General features: G+C 36.6%; 1 protein-coding gene across 1 annotated transcript in view; it reads left to right on the top strand.

Moving 5' to 3' along the window:
* The first annotated feature begins 4750 nt into the window (after positions 1 to 4750).
* Positions 4751 to 27890, top strand: part of LOC143404366 (uncharacterized) — a 148866-nt gene continuing 125726 nt past the window's right edge. Inside the window, exons 1-2 of the mRNA XM_076862552.2 lie at positions 4751 to 4822; positions 12662 to 13077. Coding sequence (XP_076718667.1) covers positions 4751 to 4822; positions 12662 to 13077 — 488 coding nt within the window. The remainder of the gene's footprint in view (positions 4823 to 12661; positions 13078 to 27890) is intronic.

The raw sequence follows: 27890 nt of genomic DNA on the forward strand, positions 1-27890 counted from the left end.
CTATGTAGGTGATATTAATTTGGATTGACAACTCAAGATTTTTCCCAATTTATTGTAAAGTTACTATTTTTCTCCATTGTATCTAATAAGAAGTCTATGGGGGATATAATTTAGAATTACAGAAATATCCTGTTTCTCATCAAAATTTCCTCCAGATTTAACATCCAACGATAAGCCTCGTCTGATTCAGTCTTCACTGGTTCATTTCACTGATTTACTTGCACATTATTCCACATTTGCTTCTAGGCCTTCAGCATGCAACGGTAATCCAGAGCCTTCTCTTTGCCATTTTTGTGTATTTGTTTATTATAGGTACAAACTCATTTATTTGTATTTTTTTTTGTAGTTGCAGATAGACAGCATGCCTTCATTTTGTTTGCTTATATTTTGTATGCAGTGCTAAGGATCAAGCACAGTGCCTCACACATGCTAGGCATGTGCTCTGTCACTGAGCCATACCACCAGCCCCTAATTTCTATTTCTTCAATGGTTTATAATTCATTACTGTCCTTACTCTGGTGCACAAATTTTTCCAGATTTGGTCAGTAGGAGCCTCTTCAAGGTAACTCCTGTGTTCAAAGTAGCAGGCCTCCATCATTTTTTTTAGCACTTCCTTATTTTCTGACATAATTAGATGCATCTTATATCTAATCTGCTTCATCCCTGCAAAAATTAGCAATTTTTTTGAGAAGCCCTAGTTCATTTTAGCTGAATTGTATTAAAGACCAAGATCTAGGTACTAGGTGTAATCATTGCTACCATAGTATCTTTGCTTCTTGGCCCTTTCAGTGGCCAGAACAAAGAAATAGATAAATGTCTACACATACACATACAAATATGAAACTATAAATTAAAAAACACATCATATTATATATGTGTGTGTGTGTGTGTGTGTGTATGAACATACTATATACATTTTTTTAAAGAGAGAGAGAATTTTTTTTAACATTTGTTCTTCAGTTTTCAGTGGACACAACATCTTTATTTTATTTTTATGTGGTGCTGAGGATCGAACCAGCACCCCGCACATGCCAGGCGTGCGTGTTACACGGCTTGAGCCACATCCCCAGCCCCCATGTACATATTTGACAAATCATCCCATCACATCTGAGATTTGCATGTCCAATTCATCCCCCTTAGGATTCTTTATTGTCTTCTATTTATTTTTTTACCCCTTCTTCCTCAGTAGAATTTCTAGCTCTCAATAAATCATGTCATTTTCTGAATCCTATAATATATTCTAAAATAGTTGCATAATTACTTTTCTTATAACACTATGATAAACAAATCTATAATGAACTCAAGACTTATCTGTAATTCATCTCTACCTTTGCCTTGCATAAGACGCAGGGTGCAGAGTCAAATATTTTGTTCATAAGTTACTCAGATTCCTTCCTTCCTTTCTTTTTTTCTACCCTTGGCTCTTATTTCCTTTTCCCCTCCAGTGTGGCTAGAGTATTACTTTGAAATATAATTAACTTCACTTGTTGTGGTTTGTTTTCAGTTTTCATATTGTTCTTATTGATTGGATTTAATTTTTGAATATGTAGAACATAACCATGCTTTCAAGAATTAAGATTTGAGCCAGGCATGGTGGTGCAAGCCTGAAATTCCAGTGACTGGGGAGGCTGAGATAAGAGGATTGAATGTTCAAGGCTAGCCTTGGAAATGTAGCAAGACCTTGTCTCAAAAAAAAAAAAAAATGTTTAAAAGACGGTAAATATAACTCAGTGGTAAAATGCCCCTGGTTTAATGCCCAGTATTGCAAATAAAATAAAAATAAATAAATAAATAAATATCAAGACTTGGCAAAAAGATATTCTTAGGGAAGTGTTACATCTTTGTATCTCTTTTATTTCATTTCCTCCCAGTCCCCTATAGGTCACCAATTCCCTTGTTAGCTACTTTATCTTCTGGTGTTTCATTCATTCATTCTTTCTTTCTTTCTTTTTTTTTAATTGTTCTTTTTAGATATACATGAACAGTAGAGTGCATTTTGGCATATTATACATACGTGAAGTATAAGTTATTCTGATTAGGATCTTATTCTTGAGGTTGTATGTGATACAGAGTTACTCTGGTTGCATACTCAAATACAAGAATAGGTAAGTTATGTCCAATTAATTGTACTATCCTTCCTATTCCCCTTCTCCCTCCCTTCCCTTCATTTCCCTTTGTCTAATCCAACGGACTTCTATTCTTCCAATTCCCACTCTCCCTTGTTGTGGGTTAGCATCTACATATCAGAGAGAACATTTGGCCTTTGGTTTTTGGGGACTGGATTATTTTACTTACCATGATATCTTCAGTTCTATCCATTTACCAGCAAATGCCAGATTTCATTCTTCTTTATGACTAAGTAATATTTTTATATACCACATTTTCTTTATCCACTCATTTGTTAAAGAACACCTAGGTTGTCTGTTGTGAATTGAGCTGCTCTAAACATTGATGTGGCTATGTCACAGTATAGTATGCTGATTTTAAGTTCTTTGGGTATAGATCAAGAAGTGGGATAACTAGATCAAATGGTGTTTCCATTCCAAGTTTTCTAAGGAATCTCCATACTGCTTTCCTTAGTATATTTGCACCAATTTACAGTCCTACCAGCAATGTATGAGAGTGCCTATGTATATATCTTTATTCCCTATTCTTTCTTATATTACAGTTAGCATCCTAAATAAATTCTCTCTTTTTTTAACTTAAAGATACCTCTTGAAAATTATTCCATTTCATAGCTGCATAGAACTTATTGTGTGAATATACCAAGGATTATTCCATCAATGTCCTATACTTGAACATTTGGTTAGTTTTTAATATTCTCCTATTTCAAATTAATTCTGTGCATATGCACTTTTGTATTTTTAAAAGTGCATTTACTTTTTAGTGTACTTATGTTAGTAGAAGCATGATCCCTGAATCAAAGGATAAATATACATATAGTTTTGTATTTGAATCTGTATTGCCAAATTCCCTTCAATTATTTCCCTTATGCCTATCAGCAATACATAATAGTCACTTTTCTCCATGGCCTTGCGGTAGAGTAATATTATTATTATTTTTTGAATTTTTGCCAGTGTTGTGGGTTCAAAATGGACTTTAGAATAATTTATTTTGCATATCTCTATTATGAGTAAAGTTTAACATCTTTCAATGTGTTCAAAGGCCATTTTAATATTTCTTTTTTAAAAATATCTGTTCTTGTTATTTGTCCATTTTGTTAGTTTCTCAATTTTTTTCTTTTATTTTATCTGGATATTTGGTCATAGTTATAAAGCCTTTTCTGATATCTAGGTTCTGAAGGAATTTACCCATTTTTTTGTTGTATGACTTTATTTTTTACATTCAGATCTCTGATTCATATGGAATTTATTTTTGTATGTAGTGTGAGAAATGGATTTTAATTTACCTTTTTAAAAATTATTATCAGCTGAGCATGGAGGCACATGCCTATAATCCTAGTGGTTTAGTGAGGCCCTAAGCAACTTAGCAAGACCTTGTCTCAAAATAAAAAAAATAAAACTGACTGGGGATGTTGCTTAGTGGTTATGTGCCCTGAGTTCAATCCCTGATACCAAAATAAATAAAAATAAATAAATATGATTATTCAGTTGCCCTAATACCATTTATTAAACAAACAAGTCAGCAATTATCTTTTCCCAAGTTATAAGAGATACTACTTTTAACATACACTAAATTTTCATATGCAGTTGACTCCATTTCTGTTCTTTGGCTTTATCCCATGGGATCATCTATTCATATACTGATACCATAGTGCTTTAATAAAAGAGGCTCTATATTATGTTTTAATATCTGGTAGGGCCAGATCCTGTCTTTTCAGCTATTTTTGGATATTTATTTTCCCACACGAACTTAAGATTAACTTGTCTACACTTCCATAAAAAAGCTCATTAGAATTTTTCTGGAAATTGAATTATGTTATAAATTAGCTTAGGGAGAACTGATTTTTTTGTTTGTTTTTGTAAATGTTTTAGATATTGATGGACCTTTATTTTATTCATTTATTTATATGTGGTCTTGAGAATTGAACCCATGCCTCACACTCGCTAGGCAAGTGTTCTACCACCCAGCCACAACCCCAGCCCCATGAACTGGTGTTTTGATGATATGGAAACATTCTCACTGAAGACAGGTGTATCTTTCTATTTGTATAAATATACTTTTGTGTCTTTCAGGAATGTTTTATAATTTCCTTTAGATAGATGTTGAACATTTCTTGTTAGTTTATTCCTAATTATTTTTTTTGCTATTGAAAATAGAGCTTTATCATGTTATATCTTATAACTGGTTGTTATTTGTGTGTATGAATGTTACTGATTTTTGATGCTAATTTTGTATCTGCTACTTTTCATAAACTTTTATTGTTTGAGATAATTTTATCATTGATTTTTGGGTGCAGAAGTTGGCAAACATTTTGCATAAAGAACCTATATTAGCATTCCCCAGAGAAACAAAAACTATATATATATATATATATATATATATATATATATATATAGAGAGAGAGAGAGAGAGAGAGAGAGAGAGAATATGTACATGTATGTATATAAATATATGTAAACTTTACTTCATTTCACCAAACTTACAGAGCACTTACCATGTTCTAGGCCCTGTAATGAGCAGTTTACTAAATATTAACTTATTTAATCCTCATAACAGACCTGAAGATATGAGCAGATCTAGTGCATTTAAAGAGTAGGAGGCTGAGGCATACTGAGAAGAAGAGACAATGAGAAGTGAACAGTATCAGACCAGGAAAGACCACATAGCCTTGGCAAGGAGTTTGGACTTTAGTCTAATGGTAATGGGAAGCCACTAATGGTTTTAAGCAGAAAAACATATGATGTGATTTATGCTTTGATAAAATCATTTTTATTAATTGGTAAGATTTAAATAGCAGAGAAAATAGAGAGGGACATTTCAGGCATGGATAATAGCATAAGTAAAGATATAAATGAATATGCCCCTAAAGCAATGGTTAGCAAACTACTGCTGGTGAACCAAATCTGGCTTACCTCCATTCTTCCTGTGGTCTGTAGGCCAAAAGTCAATTTTACATTTTTCATAAAATTTTACATTTTACATAAAATGGTTTATTTAAAAAACAACCACCATCACTACAACAAATGTGAAAACAGAACTCCACAACACGTGAAAGCTCTATAGAATTCAAAATCCAGTGTACATAATAAAGTTTTATTGGAACACAGACATCTCATTCGTTTACATTATTGTCCATGGTTGCTTTCATGCTACAATGGTGAGTTGAGAAGTTATGACAGAGGCTTTCTGGCCTAGAAAGCTTAACTATTTTCCATTTAGCCCTTTGAGGAAAACATTTGAGACCTTCTCTGGAGTAATTCACTATGTTAGGGAGGCAGAAGTCAGGCAAATACACTAGTAAAATATAGAGCTATGATTGCTATTATAAAGGAGCTGAGAGGATTTTTATCTTATTTGATGATAGGAAAAAGATCAAAAAAAAAAACATTGAACCAAATTTTGAAAGACAGACAATATCTGAAAGAGGTAGAAGATTAAGGTTAGAAAGTATTAGAATTGGAATGTAAAGTTTGGGCAGAGCCTTTCCTACTGAAACTGTAAGTAACTCCGTATGGATGGATGAGAAGGAGAGGCAGATAAGGTCCAGGTAAAGAAAATAATTTTTCATGTTAAGAAGTTTATATTTCATTCTTATGATAGAGATGTAGCTGAAGGATTGAAGATGAGAAGCCACATGATCATATTTGAGCATCATAAAAAGAGCTGAAGGGACAATACAAGGTATGGATGCAAGGAACTTAATCCTGAGTGCAGACCTTCCTCCTATATTAAAATGCAAAAAGATTCTGATAAAGGCTGCTACCATATTTATCTTCAGTTAACTACTCCTATCCTCTTTTGAATATTTTATATTTGACTTTTCTCCCTAATGAGATTAATCCTCTGGTAGATCTTTGATACATTTTCTGACCTAGGCAATTGAGATATTACAGTATGAATTAATTTAGATCCACATTGTATTATAAGCCAATTTACATTTTTCTTATCTCAAAATTTATTATTATAATATATAGTCATATTAGTGAAACTGTACTTACTAAATTTTTTTTTAAATTCTACAAATGGAAATAATAAAAGCTTCATTGATCCTTTTACAGCTTTTTATTTAAAAACTTTCCAACCTCATTATGGTTTTTCTGACACATCAAATTTTAGCAATTTTCTGCTCTGATGGATAGAGTGGTAGGGAATCTAAAAATCAGACAGTGGCCAGATATCCTACAAGGACTGTGAGGAGCAGGACCTTGGGCTGGGCAGGGTATTGTGCAAACTTCTTTTCCAGTAAAGCAAGCCAAATGAAGTTCAGCAAATTTTCAATCCCAGTTGGGTTAAGGGGCAGCACTTAATCCTCAAAGTGGGGATGGTGGCATTGGACTAGACAAGTAGTCAAACTGAGCTTTATCAAGGTTTCTGAGCTGTGTCTGGTTGGATCCCATATACAGATGTATGACTAGGCTTTGAGCTGTTGGGGCAAAACTGAAGCTGCAATTGCCTTGTATCTGTAGGACTTTAAAAATGAATGATAATGAACATAGGAGTATGGTGCACATTGGACCAGAGAACTGAAATTAATGTAAATGTAAGTGTATGGAGTAAGAAACTTGCCTCCTTGCAACTCCTTAGCCCAAATTAGTTTTTCTCTTAGAAATTCCTATATGCCTTTTTTTTCTTTTTTTTTTTTTTGGTACTGGAGACTGAATCCAGGGGTGCTTTACCACTGAGCCACATCTCCAGGCCTTTTTATATATTAGAGACAGGGTCTTGCTGAGTTGCTTAGGGCCTTGCTAAGTTGCCGAGGCTGCCTTTAAACTTGCAATCCTCCTGCCTCAGCCTCCTGAGCTGCTGGGATGAGTACCACTGTGCCCTGCGAGATACCTATATAGTTTTGACTCTATATCAGCATAGTTTTTATTACTACAGTGTCCCTTTTGGTTGTTAATCTCAGGTTTATGTTGTTAATTGCAAGAGAGTAGGACTATTTTATTTACTTTCGAATTCCTTGTAGGTAGGTTCTTAATACATGAGTCATAAGACGATTGCTTGAGTTGTTTGTAATACATTTTCTTCTTTTCTGTTTCCTGTTCAAAGACAAAGCTCTGTGCTTCGGCACTTTCATTGGCAGAAGTCTTCATAACTTTTGATTGTCAATGTTCAAGCAGAGACTGAGGTTTAAGAAGACTAAAAAGATCCTACCACAGATTGAAAGAGAGAAAGGGCATCTGACCTGGTGCAGTAGATCAGAATGCTAAGAGAGAAGTCCCCAGGCTCATTCAGGGTCCCCATGTCTCTTTAAAGACATAGAAATAACCATGCAGGCTAAGAATGAGACTTCAATCTGTATAGCATTCATAGAATATTAATAAATGGAGGGGTCTCCGTAATGCCTTATAGATGTATGAGACCACAGAACTTTGACACAACTTTCAATAAGGAAAGGCTGGGAAGACTGGAGTTATCTCTTTCATATTTAAATTTCATTTTAAAATGTAGTGGGTTAACAAATGGGGCTAGGCTTTTCTCAAAGCCATGTTCTTTGCTTCTCTGCCATAATGTCCTGGATGCACAGGTTGTAAAGTGTTTGAAAGCACAACTCTGAAGGTTTTCCTATGCCTGGATGTAGTTCTCATAAACACACAGGTAGTTTCTGGATGAATCGAGATGGGCTGAAGGCTTACCTGTGTACTCTTCAGGAACTAGTGCTTCCTTTGGCTAGTAGGCTAGGAAGTTTCTGTGGCATCCCAGACTTCACATCCCTCCTTAAGAGTTCCTCTTTGGGAATGTTAGCCAGTGAGACAGAACTATTCCAGTCTCTCTGAAGGATTTTTTTTTAAACAATGTTGAAACTCAAAAGGGAAAAGATGGAGGTCTCAATATCTTTCTTCTCAGGAGAGATCCCCTGTGCAAACTTTTCCAGTACCATGTTGAGCTGACTAGGGCTATTTGGAGGAACAGTTTTATCAAGATATTTTGTTATATACTTCCTCTAATGCAATGTCTAACTCCTCTCTTCTTCCATTTGTATCGGCAAGAGGGGCTTCTCATGGGACTCTTTTCTAAGCAAAAATTATTTGTTTCCAGTGATATGATGTGTTTACCTTGTCAGAGAAATGACTTGTAGTTTCTCTTTAAAAAATGTTTAAAGATCTGCATCTCCAGATACCCTACTATATATTAATAGGATTATATAAGAAATAGAAGTAGTAAAAAGGAGGGAGTGATTAACTTGGCAGGAGCTATGGAGAAGACTGCTTGGAGTGGGAGATCATCAAGGTTTCATTTCAAAGGATGAACTGAATTGAAATTGAGAAAATAAAGGTAGGATAGGATCAGTATTCCAGGCAGACAGAATAGCATATTAAAGGGAAGACCACAGGAGTTACTAGTAGTGGGCATTTATCTCCTGGGATAGGAGTAGAATATATCTTTTGGAGGAGAGGAGTGCCAAGATGGGAGAAGTTGGTAGAACTTGTATCATAACTGGCTTTTTGTGAGATGCTAAGGATCTTAAAGTTTATCCTGGTGATGAGAAAGCAGTAAGGAATATATTCATTTGCATCTTATTATTTTACCAGCCAAGAACTATCAGGCTGATTTAAAACTTTTCTTCTTATTAATAATCTCATATATCTCCATCAATTTGGATCCACAAAGTCCTTTTCTCTCTATTTACCTTGTGTTGCTCTCAGTTGTTTGCTATTTTTTTTTAATGGTGCTGGAGATTGAACTTAGGGCCTTGTACACGCAAGGCAAACACTCTATCAACTGAGATAGATATCTAGCCCTGCTTACTATCATTCATCTAGTATGTTACTCAGCTTTTGGTTGCTGTGGCCAAAATATCTAACACAAGCAATTTAGAGAAGGAAAAGTTTATTTTGGCTCATGGTTTCAGATGTTTAGTTTTGGAGGCTCAGTCTATGGTTAGCCCACTCCAGTGCTCTAGGCCCAAAGTGAGGTAGAACATTGTGGTGGAAGGGCATGGTGTAAACTTCACGGCAGTCAAGAAGCAGAGAGAGACAGAGAATGCGAGTGAGCTGCAGGAAAGATGAACACTTCCAGGGCAGATCCCTCAGTCTACCTCCTTCAACCATGCCTCACCTGCCAGTTTCCACCCAGTCAGTCCGATCAAACTAAGATGGGCTGATTAGGTTATAGCTTTTATATATATATATAAAATAAGATCATTGCACCTCTGAATATTCCTGAATTAACACAGGAGCTTTTGCACCTCTGAATATTCCTGAATTAACACAGGAGCTTTTGGTGGGGGGCAGGGGAAACTTATATCCAGACCACTACATCTAGACCATTTCAAGAGTATACAAACCAGTCTCTCTGCTTAATGTTTCCTCCTTTAGTCTACCCTTCATGCTGTCAACAGCATGATTATCCTTAAATAAAAGCTGTGATTACTACCTTTCTCCCAAACTTGCATATACTGCACAGAATACTTCCCCTTATGTGCAGAATAATATCCCATCTGATCAACATGTTGTTTTGGATTCTTCATGAGTTGATCTCAATTAAAAATTTCAACCTTTTTTTTCGTCATTTCACACTCCTTCCTGAACCTCTGTCAATACCAAACTTAGTCCTTTTTCCCAATCTGTTATGTGCGTCATTGTCTCCGTATCTTTGTTCCCTTTGTATCTTCTCTGAAATCTCCTTTCTTCCATGTTTAAGGCTTGCCCAAATTACACTAGCTGCCTAAAAAATTACTCCCAAACTTAGTGAATTAACACAATAAAAATTTATTATCTCCTACAGTCTGGAATTTAGTAGTAATTGTGTGGCTTGGGATCACTCATGAGATTGTAGTTATCTGAAGGTTTGACTGGGGATAGAGATATGCTCCTCAAGTGGCTTACTCATGTGGCTGGCAAGCTGGTGCTCCTTCTGGGTAGGAGGCCCCAATCCCTCTCCAAGTTTACTTTGAGTGTTCTCTGTGGCAGCAGCTCCCCCAAGAGTAAGCAATCCAAGAGACTAAGTTGGAAACCACATGCCTTTTATGATTTGGTCTCAGAAGTCACATATTATCAATAGGGTGTGGTGGCTGATACTTGTAATCCTAGCTACTTGGACTGCTGAGACAGGAGGATGGCAATCACCAGACCAGCCAGGGCAATTTAGGGAGACCCTGTCTTTAAAAAAAAGAAATAATAATAATAATAATAATAATAATAATAATAAAAGCCAGATATCACCATCTTGCTCTTTGAACCAGTTCTGATAGGGAGATTATACAAGGGCATGGGTATAAGGAGGTAAGGATCACTGGTAATGGTCTTGGAGGCTGGCCAATACATTCCCACAAGAGGCTTTCTGGAATCCCTAAATCCATATACCCTGCTCTTCCCTATTCTCAATAGCTCAATGTTTTAAAAATCAGAAGATTTTTAAATCTGGAGATTCCTTAAGAAAATCATATTTTCTCTTTTTCTTAATTATTTTATTTTATAAAGTGTGAACCTGAAAAAACTGTTCTGATTTTAATTATCAAAGGACACAGTGTTGAAGGACGTTATTCTTTAAGACCCTAGACTGTTAGAAACTTGTTCTGAGATTTTATCAGTGAGAACAGAACATCCCTTTCTCCCTTGGAGGATCTCAATTATCTGAATCACTTTGATTTTGAGAAGTGGCCTCAATTTATAGGACAGCAGTTCAGATAAAAAGTTGGAGACACAATATTCTACATTAATTTTAAATTTATGTTTCCACGGGAATAGAAATTTGAGTCTGCCTCTCAACTCAGGTTTAATATTACATATAGATCTGATTTGCTTTGAGCTTACCAAGCACTGCTCAATTTAAATTGTGCCTACATTCTTCTCTTCCCCTAAATATAATGACTCCTCATTCCATCTTGTTTTTTGGAGACATGCCTCATTCTCTTGGTGTGCGGTGTCCTTGTTGAAACAAATTAATAAAATTAACTTTGTTGGATTATAAGTTTGGCCCTACACACCCAGTGGTCTTTATCATGAACTAAAATTATTGAATCTTATATAACTGTTTTAATTTTTAGAATTTGCCAGGCTTCTTGAACAAGGGTATTTTAAGAATTTTTCATCAGTGGGTAATTCCTATCTTTCCTCTGAATGTTTTGGAATCTATTTCTTTAATAGATTATGTTTTTGACTTACACATATTTTCTTCTTTGTTATAAACTCCAAGATGATATCATCACTTTTCCCCCAAAGTTCCCAACTCTTTTATATCACCCTGTAATTCATTAGTGAGTTTTGTAATTTTCCCTCTATCCTACTGATTCCTTTGCTGCTTTAGGATTCTACTACCAATCATCTTGTTTGTCAAACCTTAATTGAAAGCTCTGGGCAAAACTAAGCATTTTCTTGCTTGAGTTCTCATGGTGCCTTGTTTAAAACTCCAATGTGGCACTTACCATATGTATAATTTCTTTTTCATGTGTTTTCTCTCTACCAGCCTCTAGAGAATAGGGATTATCTGTTCATCTTTGTATTTCCTGTGCCAGGCATACTAATTACGCCAGGCTTACACGAGATAATGAAAATGTCCACATGGCAGCTGGAGAATTTAGTAGGAGCTTCACTTTTACATAACTTAGAATTGACTGTTGAACACCCTACACAAACCAATCATTACTGTATCAGGTCTTTATGATTCTTGGAACATTTATTAGGCAATTGCCAATTTATATTGAGAAAACACCTAAGGCACCACTGTTTTGTAGACTACTTTTAACATTTAGAATCCTTTAATACGTGTATATATTATGTGAGAATTTATGACCTTACTTTTCTGACACTTGCTTTTCTCCAGTCTCAACTGAAAACTGTGACTCCTTAAATTATTGTGTATGTGTTAGGCTAAATGCTAAGGACAACAATTCTGCATCATAGAAGTCGGACAGCACAAGAATGCTGTAATCTGTAAACCCTTCCTGATCTGGGAGTAAGGCCAGCATTAATACAACGCACGATTGTTATTTATGAATGTCGCTTTGCAAAGAACGGAGATTATCAAACTTTTTGTTTGACAAGACCCACACAAAGAAACACATTTTATGTCTCCACCAGCGATATATATCTACAAAAAACTGGAATAAAAACTTCTCAAAGCAACTCCTTTACTAAGTGATGCATTCTGAGATTTTTGTTGTGTCGTTCTCAAAAAATAAAACAAAATAAAAACCCAAACCGCACTCCCCCCCCACCCCACCCCCCAAAGAAAAACCCAACAACCAAACAAAAAACCAAAGTGACGGTCTTGTTTTGCAAACTGATTTCACCGTCCCCTAGAGGTTACGGTTTGGAAAACCCTCGCTGGAAAAAGGAGTTCTTCCCACAGTCCCAGCCTGCTTTGTGCAAGTCCCAGAGCTCATAAAGCCACCAGTTTTGTGTAAAAGGGGCCGCTCCCTTCTTCCGGAGCTCCTTTAAGAGGGTGGTAACGACCCATTACGGTGGGGGGTGGCGGAAGGCAGGGCCCACTGAGTCCTCCGCGCAGGACGGTTCTTGTGAAAGCCGGGTGTAAGCGCACCGAGAGGGTAGGGCTAAAGCGGGGGTAGCAACGGGACCTTGTTGGGTGAGGAGAGGCTGAGGGAAGATCGCCTACGTCCCAGCGCCGCGTTTCCGGCAACCCTGTGGGGGTCCGCGCCTGCGCAAGGCGCGTCCCGGGACCGTTCCGGACTCCCAGCTCCCGCGCGCGCTTCCGCCGAGCCGAAGTTCGCGGTGGGCTCGGCGCTTGGGCGGCGCAGGCAGCGCGCTCCAGGGGGCCGTCCTGCGTGGCCGGCACCGCCCTCCCTCCTCGCGGTCCTCTCCTCCCAGTCTTCCCCGCGCTTCTTGCCCTAAGGAAGTTGCCGCCGAGTCCCCTTCGCGGGCTTGCTCCCCCTGGTAGTACCATGGCGGCCTTCAGCAAGTACTTGACGGCGCGGAACTCCTCGCTGGCGGGGGCCGCATTCCTGCTGCTCTGCCTGCTCCACAAGCGGCGCCGCGCCCTCGGCCTGCACGGGTAAGGCTCGTGGCCGCGCCGCCTTCCCGGGCCCGAGCTGGCGCTCCCCGCGTGCACTCCCCGCCCAGCGCCTGGCAGACGAGTCCCGGTGCCGGCAGGATCAGGCGGAGAGAGCGCGGCCGCGGCTGCAGCCAGGCTCCAATGTCAGGGTGTTCCCGCAGCGCCGGCTCCCCGGCTTTCCGCGTACCCCGCCGGCCTGTCGGGCCACCTCGCTGTACCCGCAAGAGTGAGAATTTTCTCTTGCGCCCACAAGCAAATCTGCGACCCAGCCCGGAGGACAGTCGCTCCTCCTCAGGGGTGGGAGGAGGGGAAGCAGTGTGCCCATCCCTTATCCAAACCACCTCATTTCTGTATCATCTTTCTGGCGGTGTTTTAGTTTTGTCATCTCATTTCCAGACAGACCGTGAAGGATTTGTTTTATGGACGTGGATGTGTGATTTGAGGATGGGGATTGGACTCGTCGGGATAGTTGCTGTTGTCTAAGTCATTTGGATGAGGTTTGGCTGATTCTAGAGTAATTGCTATCATAGTCGCCAGGGTGATTCCTGTGAGCTATCCTGGGGCCACTTGGCATGGTTTCCTTCTAAAGTGCCCCACACCACCCCTTTGGAATTGCTCAGTGAACGCCCTGACATTTCATCTGGAAAAACTGAATTGGTTTCGTGGTATTTGTAGGACAAAGTTCCCTCTCTTGGCTTTGTAGGTGAAAGGTAAAAGTGTGTTTTAGGTGAGGATCCAGATCCTTTTTAATTACACTGCACTGCTTTCACCGCGAGAGGATTTTCATGATGAGATTTAACTTTGGGGAGGTCATAAGATTAGAGGAAGGAAGAGAATTGAGTTATAGTTGTGGAATTGCAGGCATCATTTTTATTTCCTGGGCTACGGCAAGTGAATGAGAAAAGGTTAGTTCCCAAGCATTCTTGCCAGTCATTACATATGTCATATTAAATCCTAGCATCCTGCTTTCATGAATTCTATTTCATTCATGTCTCTGGGCAGGTACTTTTTTCTCCTGTTTTTGATTTGCTTGGTGTAGATATAAACACTAAACACTGACAGGTGGCTCCTAGTCCTCTTCCCATGAAGTACTTTCTAGCCGCCCCCTAACTAAAGTCTGAAGTGATGGTCCTTTCTTTCCTAAATCAGTTTAACAAAGTTGAAAATAATTCACATCATAGGCTGGACATTTACAGTACCTATTCACTTTTCCTATTCTGTGTGTTTTTTTAAAAAAATGTTACTTATGGAAAATAGAAAACATTTTTCTATTGGATTGTATGCTTTTTGAACTCCAGTTGCAAATGAAAGTTATCAGTTATCTGGGCATATTCTGGTAGGAAATATTAAGTGCTTTAACTTGAATTGCATTTTTTGCAGAGAAGTGTTAGCATAGAAAATTGTTTTGACATGGGGAGGAGACTTGAGGACAGCTAACAGTTCTGGCATGCTTTGATGTTTTTTAAAAAAAACTTCATTGGAGTGCTACATGCATATAGAAAAGCATACATTATAAATCTAGAGCTTGAAGAATTTTTACAGGTAGAACACACCAGTGTAACCAGCATCCAGATCAAGATTATCAGCATCCCAGAAACCCTCCTCAGGCCCCCTTCCAGTTACAGTCCAAGGAAACTACTGCATTGACTTTTTAAGATTGTCAGTTATTGAATAAGAGAAATTGAACATCATCTAATGGCCAGTAGAAATAGCAGTGAAATAGTATAATAGAATTTGTTTTGTTAAATAATTGTAGCTCTTCTTTCATCATTGTACATTTCTTTAAGCATCTCTTTTTGAGGAAGTTTTTGAGGTGGCTGAATTATGCAACAGTTAATTTACTGGACAAAAGGTTATTGTTAATCTTTTGTATCAGGAGTAGGAAAATCTTTATTTTACACATCAAGTATTTTGTGGGAGGAGAAGCAGATTGTGAGCAGATAAATGTGGAGTTGAAATTACTGAATAAAATGATTGAACTGTTTTGAAATCATTAGGAATTGTATTGATGGGCTGGGGTTGTAGCTCAGTGGTAAAGTGCTTGCCTCTCATGTGGAAGGCACCAGGTTCGATCCTCAGCACCACATACAAATAAAATAAAGGTATTGTGTCCATTTACAACTAAAAAAAAAAAAAGAGAGAGAGAGAGAGAGAGAGAGAGAGAGAGAGAATGGTATTGAGTCTGTCTTTGTAGATGTTATGTACTTCCAGAATCTTGAGAGAGAGAATGGTATTGAGTCTGTCTTTGTAGATGTTGTGTACTTCCAGAATCTTATGCCTTGCTTTTACTCACTACTTTGTTATCACAGTTCAAAGACTATAAAATTCCAGCCTTATATTTTTTTGACCTTTGGGATATCTTTTGTAACAGGACTAATTTTAATGTCTATCCAGTGCTTAATTAAGGAACATGTGATTACTAAGCCTTCTTTTGTCCATGTTGTTAATAGTAGGTTTGTCCTAGAATATGTATTCTCTTGGAATTGTATAGGTAATAGAGCTAGTAAAACCACATTAAAGGTTACAAGGTAATGTTATTCCAAACATTTGAAGAATGAGTAATTTAATGTTCTGGGTTATTTTAAATTTTTGTAAGTTTATTATTTTTACTAGTTAAATTTCATACATATGCATAGCTTTTTATTGTGGAAAATTTCACACACATGCAAAGTAAATAAAATAATATAATAATCCCCCTGTTCATTTTACCAGGAAGTACCAAGAATATTCTGATATTCTTGTTTCACTATATCTACCAGCTCCTTACCCCTTGTTTTTACAGGTTTTTAGGTGAAATTTGTATACATTGAAATCTTAGTTATACATTTTTTAAGTGAATGGAGGTACTTGTGTAATATATGCCTATCACAAATTAGAACTTTTCAGAGAAAAGTTTCTTTGTATTCATTTATAATCATTTCTATTACTATGCTAACTTTTTTCACTTTAGTTTTACTTAATCATACATTCTATTTTTATTATTATTTATGGGGAAAAATGGGATCTTTTTACTCATGGATAAGAGCCATTTATTTAGTTCAAAGGAGTGTCTGTTTCTGAATGTTGTATTACTATGCTAGGCACTATAAGGGATATATACACACACACACACACACACACACAACATACATTTAAAAAATATGAGACACCTTTTCTTAAGAAGCTGTTCTTATTAAGGAGAGCAAACTTAAATACAAGTATTAAAATATAAGATGATGACAGTGAAGTGTATAGGCAGACTTGCCCTCAAAGTTCTGAGAAAGACCAGATTATTGTGTTTGAAGGGGTTAGGGTAGGCTTTATGAAGAATGTGCATTAAATTTAGGAAGGTGGTAGGAATGGATAATGAAATAAATTGAATGTTATAGCAGTCTTTTATCATATTTTTGTGGCATTTATGATACGAAGAAACTTTGCCCTTTTCATCTATCTTCCACAGCTACTAGAGCTCTTTTTTAAGAAATGCAAATTTGCTCATAGTATTCCTTCATTAAAATCTTTCAACTACTTTAAAATAAAACTTCTGTACATTATTTGGTCTTTGACTACTTTTTGTATTTACCAGCCATGTGGAATTAATTTGTAATCTCTGAGGTGACAGGCTGTGCCTAGCCTTTGCAGACTGGTTGTAATCAGTGTCATACCCACCACTTCTTCTACCCTGTGATAGTTCTTTTTCTTAAAGATTCAGTCTACGCTTAATCTCTTAGGTGTTTTCTTTCTTTTCCCTGTCTCCACACTGATAGATGTCCTCTGCTTTCCTGACACTCTTAAGCATCTCTGTACTATAGCAGTTACCATTTTGTATTGTGCTGGTTTCTTCTCTTGGTTTCTGCCTGCATCAGAGTTTCTTGAGGGCATGGACTGAGTAACCTTTAAATCCCTAGTTTGGATCTACCATAGGATAGATAAGTGTTACGAGTAGATAAATGATTTGAGGTTATTGAAAAATCTTTAAGGGTAATTGAAATGCCTTGGAGATGTGGGACTAGTACAAACAAGTAGAGGCATTATCTTCACAGAAATGACAGTGTACCTAATAGTATAGAACATAACCTGGGTAGTGGGAAACTGGTGTTCCGGTTTTAGAAGGCAGGGAAAGGGATCAGTCTACATTGCCACAGTATTTTATTATCTTAAATGAAGCATAACAAAGCAGTTTCTTTCCCTTCCCATCAGTGATTGTGAAGTTCAGATTTCTTATCCTGGATTTCAGAGCCTTCCTCAATCTGGTGTCATTTTACCTGGCTAATCTTATGTGCTGTTGCCTGCCAGGGGATGCTCTGTTCCAGATAGGCCAGTTTCTGTGCTGTTTGAACAGGCTACCCTCATTCTTTGCTTCTGAGCTTTATCCATGCTATTGGCCATACCTGAAATTTCTCTGTGTGCTTTGTTCTCCAAATCTTACTATCCTTGAAGAGCTAATAAAGCAGGATTACCTCTTCCATGAAGTATTTAGCTATTCTAGATGATCTAAATGATGATTACTCCCTGTTTAACCTTCTGAAAAACACGTTTAAATGCCTTTCTTGATTTACCTCATCATGTTGATAGCATATAATCTAGCAATATGTTTTGATAAAGGGTATACCTTTACCCTTTACCCTTTTTAACACTCTAATCTATAAATGGTGGGGCACAATTTCCTACCCCAAATATATCTGAGGAGTTTAAGAAGCTTGTGTTTTTCTTAGTCACACTTTACTTCACTTTTTGGCTTCTCTATTTTTAGATCCTGCCTACATCTTATCTTTTAACCTTGTCTCTTTGGTATCTGCCTTGATTTCTCTGAATCAAGATCCATAAAGCAAGGGTTTCTAGAAGACTTCTGTTGAAAATTTGGGAGTAGTGGTAGGGATTGTATCCCAGCAGAGTGAACATCTCAGAATTCTTTTACTTAAGAAATTCCTTGAGACTCACTGTCTTCTCTGCACTTAAAGAGTTCTTCTGTGATGGCCCCTCACCTCTGAAAATGTATGCCTCCTCAATCAGGAACCTTGGTCAGGAGTACCTCTCCGTTACTGAACTGCAGTGGTGCTGAACTGACCGACTAACAGATAACAGATAAGTGCATCCCCTCCCTGTCTCTAGCTGCAGCTTCCAAACCAGCACCACTCCGAGGGATATTGACAACAGCAAACAAGTTCCTTGAGGCTGGGGCTGGGATTTAGGTTGTGTTTGGGAGCCTTATTATTGATTATGTCAGGAACATTCCTCTGAAGTGACAGGTCTCCTGTGCCATTCTGGGTTTTGCCCTTCTGGAGGTGCTCTTTTGTTTGATGGTAGCCTTTCTTATCCTCTTCGCCATATGAAGGAACAGTCTCTTTTTTACTCCCGTGCCTCATAGGCCTTCTGTGTTCCTTTTCCTGTATCTCCTAGGCAGTCTGGGGAAAAGTGGTTGGTTCAGGGTTTGTCAGAGGAAAGACAAATGCTGTATTAATAAGAAAAAGAACGGGGGGGCGGGCAGGGGAATTGCTTGAACATTCCCACTATTGGCAATTTCTTGGCTATTTTCTTTTCCCCTAAGGTTCACTGGCTTGGTCCTGGGCCATTTTTTTTTTCTTTCTTTTTTTTTTTTTTAACCATTCAAATGTCCTCACATCTTTAGCTTCTACTTGCATTCCCTTTTTACCAATCCTTCTATAACTTTCCTGAAAACATCAAATTTATCTTTTTTTGTGAGTTATGCTCCTTTAAAATCCAACTTGAAAAGGAATGGTTTCACTCTTTTCAGTTTCACAGGTCCATAGAGTGGTTTGCAGACTATAAGCATGAGTCATTAGAGGGACTGGAGCTGCTTGAGATCCTTAGGATGAACCTTGGATATATGGGTTGGCCTCATTTGGATCCCTAGAATAAAAGATGGTGCTTAAGTAACCATAGGTGAAAGAAGCATTAAAGGATTTACAGCAAAAGCAACTGTGTACTGAATTCAACTGTGGCAGATCAGGCCCAGAGCAGTGTTCTGAGAACTATGTAGCTGTCTATGGTCTGCTGAGAGATCTGGGTGAAAGTTGTTTAATTAATTACACTTACTAGTTTTTTTGTTCACTAACATCCTTGGGCATATATTCTGTTTGAGGGCTTTTGCATTTGCTATTCTCCTCCTGCCTGGACTGTTCTGTCGCTGGTACCACATTGCTTATTCCTTCCCCCTTCAGTTTTATCAGACATGTTAGTGAGCACGTTGCCACTCAGTTTAAAATAGCATCCTCAGTACACACGCTGTCTACCTTCATGGCTTTATTTTTTTTCTTAGCACTTACCATTATCAAAAGCACTTTTTATTTTACATGTTTATCTTATTTATTACATGTCTGTGCTGTCAGGATGTAAACACAATGAGGGTAGGAAATTTTGTTTTGTTCATTGTTAACAGCACTAGTGGCTAGAACTATGGCTGGAATACAGTAGGCATTCAGAAAATGTTTGTCGATTAACTATCTCTGAGATGCCCATTTCTTAGGGCTGTGGTTACTGCTGTTTTAAATAACACCTTTTTCTTGCTACAGATATAAATTTTGTCGCAAGTATATTATGAGTTTTTTAGGAGCTGGACCCCATTTGCCTCTTATTTCCATAGGTAAAGCAAATCTCAGAAACTTATAAAAATGATATTAGTACCATGTATAACCTACTTGTGACAGTTAACAAGAGAGTGAAAATATTAAAGATAATTACAAAATCAAAGCTATTCATAATGCCATAACAATAATAAACTGTTGTATTTTTGTTATATGCGTTTTTTACATAGTTATTATTTTGTTGTTGTTGTTGTTGTTGTTTTGAAGATGGAATCTTGCTTTGTTCCCAGGCTGGACTCTGATCTCCTGGTTTCAAATGATCCTCCCATCTCAGCCTCCCAAGTAACAGGGACTATAAGCATGTACCATCACACCTGATGATTCTATAATTACGTGTTTTGCTATTTTCATTTGAGATGTACATCTTTCTTATAGTTCTTTTAAAGAATGCATAAATATTTCTGTGGTTTAATCATGATATTTTTTTACCCTTAAATATTGGGCCTTTAGATTGTTTCTGGAATTTTTATAAGTAGTACTGTGTATTTTTGTGAGTGAACATTTCCATCTCTGTTGAATATTTCCTTGGAATAAATTGCCAGAAATAGGATTAATAAATGGAAGCTTATGAACTTCTTTAGTGTTTGTGGAAAAAGTGTGAATGTTCTAGAGGTGCATAGGTTGATGACATACTACTTTTAAAGAGTTATCACTTTGCAATACTGTGACTAAGTTCTAATATAATTACTCATTGTTAGGGAATATTTATTTTTTTCTGCTTTAGAGGTGCAAAATAATGTTGAAAGATTCTTTTAATTTGCATATATTTATATATTTGAAAGAACAATTTTTTTTTTTTTTAATGTAGCAGCTTAATTTTGATTATGAAGGTAGCTAGATGTAGTAGAAAACATGGTCTTTGGAGTCAGGTATGGGTTCAGAGTTTTAGGAAACCATTTGCTATATCTGTGGCCTTGGTCAATTAACTCAACATCTTTGAGCCTTAGTAAAACGGGGATAATAGTATTCACATAATTCAACAGTTGAGTGAGGATTAAACAAGAATATGTTTTAACCCCATGCTCAATAAATAAAAATAACTCTCATAGGCTGTTGCAGTGCTTGCTAAAGGAAAACGAAATATCCCATTTAGCTATTCAAAAATTATTGGGGTTGGAGTTGTGGCTCAGTGGAAGAGTGCTTGTCTCGTATGGGTGAGGCACTGGGTTCAATTCTCAGCACCACATATAAATAAATAAAATAAAGGTCCAACACTAAAAATATTTAAAAAAATTATTGAACTTTCCTAAAAGTGTCTTCACATGTGTCTATGGAAATTTCCCTAAAGAAGCTGTTTTCAATTGATAGAATCATTTACTTTTGGAGTTGGAAAGTGTTTAAGTTAGTTTTATGTGACACAGTTTCAGGTATTCAGTAATTTTTCAGTTGCTGCTTCTGTAATATGATACTCTATTTCTCCACCTTTAAAGAGGTGTTCCTAAATTTCATATTCACTGGCACAAAATAGAACAAAGTTATGACCTGCTTTGTAGATCTTAAGCTTTTGTTAAAAAAGCATGAGATGACATTCATTTTTATACCAGCCAAATATTTTCCACATTTAGTTTATATAATGGTTCTACTTCCTTTTCCTTCCTCAACTTGTGCTTATTTATTTATTTTATTTTAAACCTGAGTGCAGGTCCTTACATTTAAACCTTTTTTGAGCATTTCACTTCTTCCCTTTAGAACTTTTTTGATCCTGGATATTTTTTTATTTTTTTGGTACTGGGGATTGAACCCAGGTGCACTTAACCACTGAGCCACATCCCCAGCCTTTTTTAATATTTTATTTAGAGACAGGATCTTGATGAGTTACTTAGAGCCTGTGTAGGTTGCTGAGGCTGGCTTTGATCTCGAAATCCTCAAGCCTCAGCCATCTGAGCCACTGGGATTACAGGTGTGCACCACCACACCTGACTGATCCTGTGTATTAGCCATTCTTTCTGTATATTTTCCCAGTACATTAAAGAGAAATCGGACCAGACTAAGGGTAAAGCCGTCTAATTATACCATTCTAACCTTCCTATTAATTGATACCTTCTAGGTATTTTATTGGCTCGCATATTTATCTTGCCAGCACTTCTGTTAACAGACTTGGCATTCTGACAATATTCATAACCTGATCTGTATTAGGCCAAAGTCCTCTTTTGGGGTGTTTCTGAAGCTACTAATTGGGAAGGGTCTTTTCTGATCATGGTGTCGCGAAGATGAGGTCCTAGAATTCTTTGCGCCATTGGTCTCTTATGTGGAAAAGGCAGAGAACACCTGATTTGGTTTACATCATGTTGTAGCATAGTAAACAAAGTTTACAGAGTTTCCATATTCCTTCAGAGAAGAGAATGGGCTTAGTTTGATATGACATTTTGGTGAACTCTTTTCTTGCTCCTAGAATTTACCTCTTTCTTTTAAGTACTCATGCCACTCTGTCAGTTTAGATAAACTGTATTTTCCCCAAAGGATCAAAATCATGGTCATGCATGACCTGATGAATACCATTAACATCTAGTCTGTTGCAAGAGAATATAAACTGGAATTAGGAGGAAGAAAGGGTCTTTTACATTTACTTTGAAGTGATGTATACCAGATTAAATGCAATTTAATGGTATTTCTCCATTCTTTTAGTGAGATTTTTATGGAACATTAGAGTTGTTTACATTGGCATGTGTAGTATTTCTATTAAAAAATTAGGCATTGTGGGCTGGGGCTGTAGGTCAGTGGAAGAGTGCTTGCCTAGCATGTGTGAGGTACTGGGTTTGATTCTCAGCACCACATAAAATAAATGAAATAAAGGTCCATCAACAACTAAAAATTATTTTTAAAAAAATTAGGTAGCTTTACTTACGAACAATTGTGAGGGGCTGGGGTTGTGGCTGAGTGGTAGAGTGCTTGCCTAGCATGTGTGAGGCATTGGGTTCCGAACCACATATAAACGAATGGTTCATCAATAACTAATAATAATAATAAAAGAACAATTGTGATGAGTACAGTGGCACATACTTAAAATCCTAGCAACTTGGGAGGCTGAGGCAGGAAAATTAAAAGTTTGAGGTTAGCCTCAGCAATTTACAGAGACCCTGTCTCAAAATAAAAAAGAATGTGGATATCGTTCAATGGTAAATCATCCTTGGGTTCAATTGATAGAAACAAAGGAAGAAAAGACCTGTAGCATTCTTGTACAGTAAAATCATTTTTGTTGTAGGCATCTCTGTTAAGAATAGAGTCTTTATTAAGCATGTAGACAGAATGTTTTGACTAACTGATGGTTGTGTTCTTTCAAGTGGGAACTGTAGTATGCATTAAATGGTTTAAAACCTTCTTAGGAACAACTTGTGAATGTGCTTAAAAGATGTTTTTTTAAAAAATGTGCATCTCTTAACCTTTCCCTAGAATAGCAGTCCCTGAGTGTATGCAATTTAATAAAGTATAAAATTGAAAATAAAGCTGATCAAAGCACAGTTAAAGGTATTTTGATATCTGTTAATAGATTAACAGTCTTACCACTATACTAGGACCATAATAATAAACATAAAAGTGAATTGAATGGTTTACTTGATGCTTAAATTATTTTGACTTCTGTGTTTGAACACTTTAATACTATTTTTCTCATTAAATTCTCAGCAACCCCCGCCCCCATCTCTTGATGATGTGTTAAGGTATTGTTCTCTATTTGTTTATCAATAGTTATATGGCATTAGAAAATTAGATTTAAGGTATTTTTGAACTGTAGGAATTATTTCACTTTTTTCTACCTCATTAATACCCAAGATGTTTTAGTAAGGAGATGGGGGAGGGGAAGCAAAGTGTGAGACTTAATATTAAGTTCATAAGGATTCCACTTTTTATTTTAATATCAAATATTTCCAGTTTAACTATTGATAAATAGATACATTTCTGCTTGTATTTTATTCCTTCAACAAAATAGCTATTTCTCCCACCCTCAGAGGAGATATTAATGTGGAAAGAAATAGAACATTTATTCAGTACATTCTATTTAATGCTGTATGTCAGTAGGCTGGGCATTGAGATGCCAAACTGAGTGATCTTAGTAATAGAAAATGTGTACAACCAAAGTATGACTAGTTGTGGGAACTCTGTTTTATGGGAGGGAGTATGGAGGTGGGAATGTTTAATTCAAATGCACATTTCACATTTGAGCCCTGATCTTTTGGGGATATGGAATGTCTTGCTAAGGGGGCATTCCAGATAGGAAAAACAGCTTGAGCCAAGACATGGAATTATTGACTTGAAAAGAAAGGTCTATGGATTATGCCACAGATATAGAAAACTGCATAAAATTTACACAGACATATATAACTGAATGGATTCTTTTTATCAATAAAGCACCTTTGTAACCACCATTTGGTCAAGAAATGGATCTCTGCGGCCATTCTAGAAGTGATCCTTTTCCAATCACAGCTTCTTTCCTTTCACCTAAAAGTAACTGCTATTCTGACTTCTATACTAATTTCATTTCCTTAAATTTTATAACCTAAATGTGCATTGCTGAGCAATATAATTTAGTTTATCTGTGGTTTTTGATATATACTCTGAAAATATATATCACTGTGCTATCCATCTTTCCCCTTTTTTCTTACAGTTTGTTTGTTGAAACAGCAGATATTTTGACCTATACAGATTCTGAATTATGCTGATTGCATAATGTTTTATCCTTTGTATTTTGTGCAAATTGATAGTTGGGTCTAAAACTTTGATCAGATTGAAGTTTTGTTTGTCTTGGTTGTTATGAACAGGAACACTTCATAGGTGCAGGTGTGGTTACTTGGTCAAGAAGTGTATAGTGTATGATTGTTTCTCTTTTGTGATTTTAACAGCCATTGATGGTTTATGTGTAAATAATTGACTTATTAGTAAGGCTTATAAGATGATATATTTGAGTTCTGTTATTTATTTATAAGGCGGAATACTTCCATAATAAGAAACTTTTACTTTTCTATTCTCTGGTTACCTATTGGTACAAATCAGTTAAGAAAAGCAGGATAGGCAGTTGCTTTTTTTAAATATATTTTTTTAGTTGTCAGTGAACCTTTATTTTATTTATTTATATGTGGTGCTGAGAACTGAACCCAGTGCTTCACATATGCTAGGCAAGTGTTCTACCACTGAGTTACAACCCAGGCCAGATAGTTACTTTTTTATTAACCAATTTTCAGAATAATATGTTAGATTCCTGTTATTGTCTGAAGGTGATCAGTGAGTTCAAGAACCACTGATTTAATTATTTGTGCATCTGTTCATTATGGTTATTATCTTTATTCATGCTCAGTTGTCCATCTTGGTCCAGTGAGAGTCTCTTTAAAGTTGGTTCCTTAGTCCTGTTGTCATGGCCTCAGTGGTCTTTGATAGTAACTTCCTTCCTGCCTGTAATAGTATGGTTTAAGCTCCTGTTAGATATATTCTGATCAGACCTAAAATCATCTCTTTTCCAAGAAGAATTTGGTTCTTTTTAATGGGAAATGGTATTTCAAGACCACAACTGAAACTTGGGTATGTTTGTTGAGATTGTTGGCCACTGTGTCTAGGCCTTTCTTAAAAACAAATAGAGTATTGTATAACTTCCAGTCTGTATATAGGATTTGAAGATTTTAAATTACTGTTTTCTGCGTCTGTGTCACAGTAGAGTGGGGAGTTGAAGCTACAAATCTTGGTTCTTTTGTTTCAGCAAAAGAATATTAAAAGTCAAATACAAAAAGCCAAGCAAGAGAACTTTATATTATGAGTGAAAATAAAGTTAGACTCCAGCAAAAAAACCCCTCTGGAAATAGAGAGCTGGTATCTTCAAATAAAGTTAAGACTCCAGCTAAGAACTCTTTGGAGAGCAGGTCATCAACAGGAAACAGTGTTGTTTCCAAATTTATTACTGTTTTTGTTTTTTGTGGAAGGGCTGGGGTGGGGTACTGGGTATTGAACTCAGTGGTACTTGGCCACTGAGCCACATTTCCAGACCTATTTTTTTAAAAATATTTTTTAGTTGTTGATGGACCTTTATTTTTTTGTATATGTGCTGAGACTCGAAACCAGTGCCTCATGCATGCTAGACAAGCGCTCTACCACTGAGCCACAACCCCAGCCCCTTCCAGACCTATTTTGTATTTTATTTAGAGACAGGGTCTCACTGAGTTGCTTAGCACTTTGCTTTTGCTGAGGCTGGCTTTGAACTTGAGATCCTACTACTGCCTTAACCTCCTGAGCAGCTGGGATTATAGGCATGTGCCACCACACCAGGCTTTGTTGCTGTTTTATGGTTGCCTTGAGACCTGGGAACCACCTTCTGTACTTGACCCCAGTCGGTTATTCAACTCCTCCTTCATATTGGGCAGTAGAACTTTTGACCCTAGTTGGTTCTTTCCAGAACTGTAATGATGGCCATTCTATTCAAAGGGTTTTACCTACAAGTTGATGTGGGTACTGGGATCAATGAGTGGGCAAAATTCATCTTAGTGTGCCTGTATTGTTAATGATATTTCCTTCTGAAATACATTGAGAAACTTAGGTCCATAAATTCTAACTTTAGAATGACCTCAGTAGACCCTGCAAGAAGTTACCTCCATTGATCTTTCTTTCTTGACCTATTTCTTAATTGACTCCCTCTGTTTCCATGTGTTTATTCTCAGGGTTAGTGCACCTGTTGTTGTTCTACAAGTTACTTGATTGTTCACTAAAGGCAGTTTCAAAGAAACCCTGTGACCCAGCTGTAGTGTTGGTTCATATTTCACTGCTCATCACCAACTGCTGCCAAACATTTGTATCTCCTTTTTTCTATACCATTAATCCTGATTATTAAGAATATAGGGGATGGTCAAATTAGGATATCACAGGGATACTCAGTTGCTTTATCACATTTTCTACACATAACACTCTCCAGGTAGTATTGCAGATATATCAATATGATTTTTGAAAAGTATTTTTTTAAACAAAATACATGCTCTTCAAATTCTTCATGTTTTTATGGTTGTATTATATTTACATCATCAGAGCATATTCTCTGCCTTTTAACTCTTATTTAGTCTTGGTTCTACAAGTAAATAAATATTTAATGCTCGTTACCTCTCCTTATCACAGTGGCTCTGTAGTCATTTCTTTTGTCCAAGATCATTCTTTTTTTTTTTTTTATGGACAACATTTATGAATGCTTTCATATTTAAAACAGTTTATGGTTCTTATATTTGACTATTTGATAATTCAGCTAGACTTAAAATTCTTTGGTTCATGTTTTTTTCTTCTTGACTATTCGAATGTGTTACTCCATTGTTTTCTGACATTAAGTTCTGTTGACAAAGTTTGGTGGTGACCTATTTGCGTTCCCCTTTGTGTGACTTATTCTTTTGGGGACGCAAACATTGTTTTCACATATTAAAACTTATAAATATTATTTTAGTTATTAGCTTATATTCATTTATTTTAGTAAAAAATCCTGGGTTCTTCTGGGTTGATTTTTCTGAAGTATGTAGTTTCCTTCTCCCCTCTTCTATTGAACCACGTGAAGTAACCATTATTTTGATCGTGGGGTAGGGGATACAGGGGATTGAACTCAGGGCGCTCAACCATTGAGCCACATCTCCAGCCCTGTTTTGTATTTTATTTAGAGACAGGGTCTCACTAAATTGCTTAGGGCCTCACTGTTGCTGAGGCTGTCTTATAGGCATGCACCACTATGCCCAACTTGAAGTAACCATTTTTATAGATCAAAAAATGATCAAATTTTGGCATTTTCATGTGGTTTAATATTATGGTTTCAAATCCTTTTTATTGCAGGTGAGTTTTTTCAAATTGTAGTTTTATTTTTTGTTTCCTTTTTAAAAATAATTATGAGGGAACTTTAACAAATCAGATGACCTTTGTTTGTCATTTATGTTTATCACTTTTCTCAAATGGTTTGTTTTCTGTTTAAATATATAAAATTGTATATAATTTGTGTATTATTTTCAAGTTTTATCTGTTAATTTGTTCTGTATTTCTTATAGTTTAATATTCAATTTTTAAATTATCTTTTCAAATTTCTGATTATCACATTTGTAAGTTTTACAAATTGTTTTCTTTACTAGTTTATATTCTGCATTGTTAACTTAATTTTTTTTAGTTTTGAGATCATAATTTATAGTTTTTATCTCCTATAGGAAAGTCTTTCTGACATCTTTTCATTTTATGAAGGAATACACTCATGTTTTTTAATCTTTGAAATAACTATGTAAAAGATTTAACTTTGAT

The sequence above is a fragment of the Callospermophilus lateralis genome, chromosome 7, assembly GCF_048772815.1.
Source record: "Callospermophilus lateralis isolate mCalLat2 chromosome 7, mCalLat2.hap1, whole genome shotgun sequence".
Taxonomy (NCBI): Eukaryota; Metazoa; Chordata; class Mammalia; order Rodentia; family Sciuridae; genus Callospermophilus; species Callospermophilus lateralis.